A 7075-nucleotide genomic window follows, 5' to 3' on the forward strand; every position below is an offset into this window, starting at 1 on the left:
ACCACATTGTTTGTGTGTTGTATGTAGAGCACATTGTTTGTGTGTTGTATGTAGAGCACATTGTTTGTGTGTTGTATGTAGACCACATTGTTTGTGTGTTGTATGTAGACCACATTGTTTGTGTGTTGTATGTAGAGCACATTGTTTGTGTGTTGTATGTAGAGCACATTGTTTGTGTGTTGTATGTAGAGCACATTGTTTGTGTGTTGTATGTAGAGCACATTGTTTGTGTGTTGTATGTAGAGCACATTGTTTGTGTGTTGTATGTAGAGCACATTGGTCTACATACAACACACAAACAATGTACTGTATGTAGAGCACATTGCTTTCTGAGTTGAGTGATGCAAATGCATGTCAAGTTGATCAACACATTGTATTATTATTCTCCAGTGCAATAACAGTACTGACGTGAAGGCTAAAAGGGCATTAATGGGAGCCTTAAAAAAGGAAAAAAAATAAGTAACTAAATAGTTACTTTTCACTAACGCGTTACTTTTTGGTGTAAGTAACTGAGTTAGTAACTGAGTTACTTTTGAAATAAAGTAACTAGTAACTGTAACTAGTTACTGTTTTTCAGTAACAAACCCAGCACTACTATCATTGCTGCTTGAACTTGAACTTAACTAATCGGTGGCGGATCGATCGGGACATCACTATCAACAACGTGCTTTTTTGTGACTGTAACCTGGGAGGAAAGGCGTTAAAAAGGGCATCTTTTTAACTTCTCTAGGATGCTCACCTGATTCCCAAACACGCCGATGGAACACGCCGTGGACACTTCGTCGGAGCCGAACCACACCGAGGCTATCCTGGAGGGCATGCCCAGGATGAAGACCTGGGCGAGGGAGCAGCAGAACTGTCCCGAGAAGGTGACGGCGAACAGGTGGGGCTGGACGCTCACCACCTTCAGCCACGTCCCGGCGCAGTTGAGCGCCGTGGCCGCGATGGCGACCACCCGCAGCCCCTTCCTGTCCAGCAGCCAGGTGACGGGCAGGATGAAGGGGATGTAGGTCAGCATGTAGATCATGGACATCCAGTCTATGGTGAAGTGGTCCACCTGGTAGAACTTGGTGAAGATGTTGCTGATGATGCCGTACTGGATCCACTGGTAGGAGTTGCAGAGCGAGTAGGAGCTGAAGAGGAGCACCATCACCCAGCGGCGTTTGTACAGGCGCGTCGCCCGACATGTGTCGGCCTCACTCGGACCTTCCAGCCGCTGCACACCCTCCGAGGAGTCCCCCAAGTGCTTCTCCGGGTCAGGGATCTCCTCGCCGGGCTTCGTGGCGTCTTTCTCCCCGCTCATGTTTGCTCGCTCGCCGGCGACAAAAAAAAAATCCACATTTACTGGAAAAACTCTTCCGACGGCGCTCTGTTGCCTTCTTGCCGAGAAGAGTTGGGGCCAACTGGTAGTCCATGAGCGGCTTTCCCTCTCCGGCGTGTCGGAGATAAAGTCGCCACCCCTCCCTCCTCTTAGTTCCACTTTCAACACTAGCAACACGTGGGGGAAAGTTCGCCGACCCCGTGGCCGTGGCCGTGTACGTGTACGTGTCCGACTTCAAGCCTCTTTGGAGGGATTCCCACTGGTCCAACACGAGGGTGGAGGAGCGAGTGGTCGCCATATTGACAGAAAATAACATTTTCCCGGTTTATTTCCCAGTGTGCTGCTTTTGGAGCGCAACTGTCGTAAATACATCCGGGTATTTGTCGTGTTGGGCAGTGGCGAAATGTGTATAAATGGCCATTTCCACATACATGAACTTAAATGTGAACTTTTAAATGTGTGCGTTTGTCCCCTTTTTAGATGTTTTGAGTGCAGAATGTGTGTTTTAGTGAACAGCTCCCCGTAGAGGCCGCTACTTCGCACTGCGCTTCGCTCTATGGTGGTCCCAAACCGGATGTTGGTATGTGGTGACCAATGCGTACGCAGCACAGGGCGGAACTGAGTCACAGTGTTACGCAGCACAGGGCGGAACTGAGTCACAGTGTTACGCAGCACAGGTCGGAAGTGAGTACAGTCTCAGATGTGCATTTTAATGGATGTCAAATTCAATATATGTGAATTAGACCTTTACTCTAAAGCGCTTTCTACCTCCAAAACTTCTAACAGGATGAAGGGCAAAAAATAAATAAATAAATAAAGTAAAATAAAATAAATGTCACTATTGGAAACTTCTTACATGATGAAGGGTAAAAAATAAAAACAAATACAATTAAATTTTAAAAAAGTCACTATTGGAAACTTCTTACATGATGAAGGGCAAACAATAAATACAATAAAATTAAATAAAAAGTCACTATTGGAAACTTCTTACATGATGAAGGGCAAAAACTAAAAACAAATCAAATTAATTTTTAAAAAAAGTCACTATTGGAAACTTCTTACATGATGAAGGGCAAAAAATAAAAACAAATAAAATTAATTTTAAAAAAATGTCATTATTGGAAACTCCTTACATGATGATGGGCAAAAAAATAAATAAAATAATAAAAAGTCACTATTGGAAACTTCTTACATGATGAAGGGCAAAAAATAAAAACAAATAAAATTAATTTAAAAAAAATGTCATTATTGGAAACTCCTTACATGATGACGGGCAAAAAAATAAATAAAATAATAAAAAGTCACTATTGGAAACTTCTTACATGATGAAGGGCAAAAACTAAAAACAAATAAAATAAAACAAAAGTCACTATTGGAAACTTCTTACATGATGAAGGGCAAAAAATAAAAACAAATAAAATTAATTTTAAAAAAATGTCATTATTGGAAACTCCTTACATGATGACGGTCAAAAAAATAAATAAAATAATAAAAAGTCACTATTGGAAACTTCTTACATGATGAAGGGCAAAAACAAATAAAACAAAACAAAAGTCACTATTGGAAACTTCTTACATGATGAAGGGCAAAAAATAAATAAAACAAAATAAAACAAATTTCACTATTGGAAACTTCTTACATGATGAAGGGCAAAAAAAATACAAAATAAAGGAAATGTGTATAAAATGGCCATTTCCACATACATGAACTATAAATATGAACTTTTAAATGTGTGCGTTTGTCCCCTTTTTAGATGTTTTGAGTGCAGAATGTGTGTTTTAGTGAACAGCTCCCCGTAGAGGCCGCTACTTCGCACTGCGCTTCGCTCTATGGTGGTCCAAAACCGGATGTTGGTATGTGGTGACCAATGCGTACGCAGCACAGGGCGGAAGTGAGTCAGTGTTACGCAGCACAGGGCGGAAGTGAGTCACAGTGTTACGCAGTACAGGGTGGAAGTGAGTACAGTGTCAGATGTGCATTTTAATGGATGTCAAATTCAATATATGTGAATTAGACCTTTACTCTAAAACGCTTTCTACCTCCAAAACTTCTAACAGGATGAAGGGCAAAAAATAAAAAAATAAATAAAATAAAATAAATGTCACTATTGGAAACTTCTTACATGAGGAAGGGCAAACAATAAATACAATAAAAATTTTTAAAAAGTCACTATTGAAAACTTCTTACATGATGAAGGGCAAAAACTAAAAACAAATCAAATAAAACAAAAGTCACTATTGGAAACGTCTTACATGATGAAGGGCAAAAAATAAAAACAAATAAAATTAATTTAAAAAAAAAGTCACTATTGGAAACTTCTTACATGATGAAGGGCAAAAAATAAAAACAAATAAAATTAATTTTTAAAAAAAGTCACTATTGGAAACTTCTTACATGAAGGGCAAAAAATAAAAACAAATAAAATTAATTTTTAAAAAATGTCATTATTGGAAACTCCTTACATGATGACGGGCAAAACAATAAATAAAAAAATAAAAAGTCACTATTGGAAACTTCTTACATGATGAAGGGCAAGAAATAAAAAAATAAATAAAGTAAAATGAAAAAATGTTTACTATTGGAAACTTCTTACATGATGAAGGGCAAAAACAAATAAAACAAAAGTCACTATTGGAAACTTCTTACATGATGAAGGGCAAAAAATAAATAAAACAAAAAAAAATGTCACTATTGGAAACTTCTTACATGATGAAGGGCAAAAAAAAAACTAAATAATGGAAATGTGTATTAAAATGGCCATTTCCACATACATGAACTATAAATATGAATTTTTAAATGTGTGCGTTTGTCCCCTTTTTAGATGTTTTGAGTGCACAATGTGTGTTTTAGTGAACAGCTCCCCGTAGAGGCCGCTACTTAGCACTGCGCTTCGCTCTATGGTGGTCCCAAACCGGATGTTGGTGTGTGGTGACCAATGCGTACGCAGCACAGGGCGGAAGTGAGTCACAGTGTTACGTAGCACAGGGCGGAAGTGAGTATAGTGTCAAATGTTTATTTAATGGATGTCCAATTCAATATATGTGAGTTATACCTTTACTCTAAAACGCTTTCTACCTCCAAAACTTCTAACATGATGAAGGGCAAGTTATGTTATCGTTTAAAATAACACTTCGTTGGATGTCTTGTAAACTGTCTTTTTAATCACGATGACATATTTACACGCTACTTCCACCATCGTGCGTACAAGGTGTGTTTCATTCTAAAGAGTCCTACCTGACACCTCCTATATAGTGGTTCCTAGTCACTTACTACCACCATGTGGTCAAACACTATCATTACATCCCCCTTTCTAAACTAAACACCCATTGCTAATACAATGTCATGTATTTAACAAATAACTTGTTTTTCTTTCTTGACCACATGAATATGCAATCTTTTCAAAAACTATCCATGCACCACAGTATTAGAAAACATTTAAATGATTTTAAAAAACATTAAGCTTGTCAATCAGTTTGATATTATAAGAGTTCAATAATACACGTAGTCGTCATTCACAGGTTTCTTGATCTGCCTTGTGGATCTTCTCAACACAGGTTCAGGATCGTCAGTCACGTCTTCATTCCTGTGCTGCGTCGGCACTGCCTCAAAGTCAGTAGGTGCAGATGAAACCTCGGACCCAGCTGCTGCCTGGTCCGAAACAGTCGGTGTGGATGACACTTTGGACTACAGCTGTTTCCTGGCCTGAAACCGTCTCCGGAACCCTCAGCAAACTGCGACGATTACGACGTAATATCTGTCCTTCTTCACTCCTCACACACAGTATATGATCGTGGTGATGTTTCTTGGAGAACAGTAGCTTTGGTTTTCCAACCATCAGGACTTTCAATTGTCACTGTGTCACTTGGTGATAGTGGTGGGAGCGATTTGGCTGCTTTGTCATAAAACGACTTCTGCTTTAGCTTTTGTTGCTTTAGCTTCCGTTGTACTTTTTGACTCTGTGACATACTTGGTAGTGTCGTACGAAGCTTTCTGTTCATCAGTAGTTCAGAGGGTGACAAGCCACACTCAAGAGGTGTTGCTCTGTAGCTAAGTAGTGCTAGGTAGGGATCAGAGTTACTATCCACTGCTTTCTTCAAAAGTTGTTTAAGAATATGTACTCCTTTCTCAGCCTTTCCACTTGACTGTGCGTACAGAGGGCTTGACGTCACGTGTCTGAAATCAGTGTTTTGCAAATTGCTGCCACTCTTTGCTGTTGAAACATGGTCCATTGTCCCTCACCACAGTATGCGGTATACCATGTCTAGCAAATATAGATTTGACATGCGTGATCACACAGTTTGATGATGTGCTTGATAGCAAAGCCATTTCAGGGAAATTAGAATAGTAGTCAATGACAACAACATACTCTTTGCCCTTCAAATAAAATAAATCCATTCCCACTTTCTGCCGTGGTGCAGCAGCAACTTCAGGCAATATCGTGGGTTCTTTTGGTTTGTTTGTTTCTGTATTTTTGACATGTTGAACATCTGCCAATCATGTTGTCAATGTCTTTGTTGATTCCAGGCCAGTATACAGTGTCGCGTGCTCGTCTCTTGCACTTTTCAACCCCTAGATGACCTTCATGGATTCTTTGTAGTATATCCTGCCTCGATGTTTGTGGAATGACTATTCGGTTTCGCTTCAGTAAAAGTCCATCCACAACACTTAGTTCACCTCTAACATGGAAGAACCGTGGGCTGGAATGTGGAGGCCATCCATTCTGCATGTTGGTAATAACACGCTGCAACTCTTCATCTTTTGCCGTTTCCTCAGCGATTTGTTGTGTTTTTATGTCTGACACTGGAAGTGCAGCTGACACCACATTCACATGGTTTTGTACATCCTCTTCAGTAGCACTGACGCTGTTTTCCATGGGTGCTCTTGAGAGTGCATCAGCCAGTATCAAGTGCTTTCCAGGTGTGTCGATGAGCTGAAAATCATATGGCTGCATCTTCATCATCAAACGTTGTATTTGTGGTGTCATGTCATTCAGGTTTTTCTTGACGATGGAAACTAGCGGGCGATGGTCTGTTTCTACAGTGAAGGTAGGGAGACCATAAACATAGTTGTGGAAGACCTGCAAACCATATGCTAACCCTCGACATTCCTTTTTTATTTGAGCATATCTAGGGATGATGTTTGATAAGAAATTATCGAGTTCCAGCCTATTATCGAATCCTCTTATCGAACCGATTCCTTATCGATTCTCTTATTGAGTCCAGATAGGTTGTTGTATATGGAAAAAAACACACAATATTTGGTTTAACAAAAGCTCACTTTTATTATGTAATAAAAAAATAAAATCTAATAAATAAATAAATATTGACTGTTACCCACCTAAAAAAATAAAATAAAATAAATAAATATTGACTGTTGTTACCCAAAGTATATTAAGTGGGATTTTTCAGAGAAACAAATATATACAGTAACACAAAAACAAGCTGTCTCTGTGAGAAATAATAATATAGTGTTAAATATAATATAAATATAAATATAATATAGTGTTAAATAAAATAAGTCCCTTGGGCACAAAACTGGAAATAATACAGCTCTCCAAAAAGTGCACTTCTGCTGCTATTTGACATAACTGTTTGTTATGATGCTTTGACATTTTTGCACTTTATTTCTTTATTGAAAGAAAATTATATGAAGAGAAAAGTTGTTTGCAAATGTGGTTACAATGCTAAAAAATGAAAAGTTAAAGCTAAAAAAATAAATACACTGTATTGAGTTAACATTATTTCTTTATGGGGG

The 7075-nt window shown here is 38.7% G+C and overlaps 2 protein-coding genes across 6 annotated transcripts in view; both read right to left on the reverse strand.

Annotated features, from left to right (window-relative positions):
- The window catches only part of flvcr2b (FLVCR choline and putative heme transporter 2b), a 63317-nt gene extending 61506 nt beyond the window's left edge, over window positions 1–1811 (reverse strand). For 2 of the 4 annotated variants that reach the window (XM_062035080.1, XM_062035081.1), the window contains exon 1: window positions 740–1809. In XM_062035080.1, coding sequence (XP_061891064.1) covers window positions 740–1303 — 564 coding nt within the window. In that variant the 5' untranslated portion in view covers window positions 1304–1809. Of the gene's footprint in view, window positions 1–739 lie in introns of all 4 variants that reach the window. The other 2 variants (XM_062035079.1, XM_062035082.1) reach the window with 2 other exon arrangements.
- A 2442-nt stretch (window positions 1812–4253) lies between these two features.
- LOC133640556 (uncharacterized protein K02A2.6-like) overlaps window positions 4254–7075 on the reverse strand; it is a 5441-nt gene continuing 2619 nt past the window's right edge. For both annotated transcript variants that reach the window (XR_009824188.1, XM_062034037.1), the window contains exon 2: window positions 4254–6251. Coding sequence is in view for 1 of the 2 variants with exons in the window: in XM_062034037.1 (XP_061890021.1) it covers window positions 5748–6251 (504 nt within the window). In the remaining variant the exon portion in view is untranslated. The remainder of the gene's footprint in view (window positions 6252–7075) is intronic.

The sequence above is a fragment of the Entelurus aequoreus genome, linkage group LG23 (genome assembly GCF_033978785.1).
Source record: "Entelurus aequoreus isolate RoL-2023_Sb linkage group LG23, RoL_Eaeq_v1.1, whole genome shotgun sequence".
NCBI classification, from domain to species: domain Eukaryota; kingdom Metazoa; phylum Chordata; class Actinopteri; order Syngnathiformes; family Syngnathidae; genus Entelurus; species Entelurus aequoreus.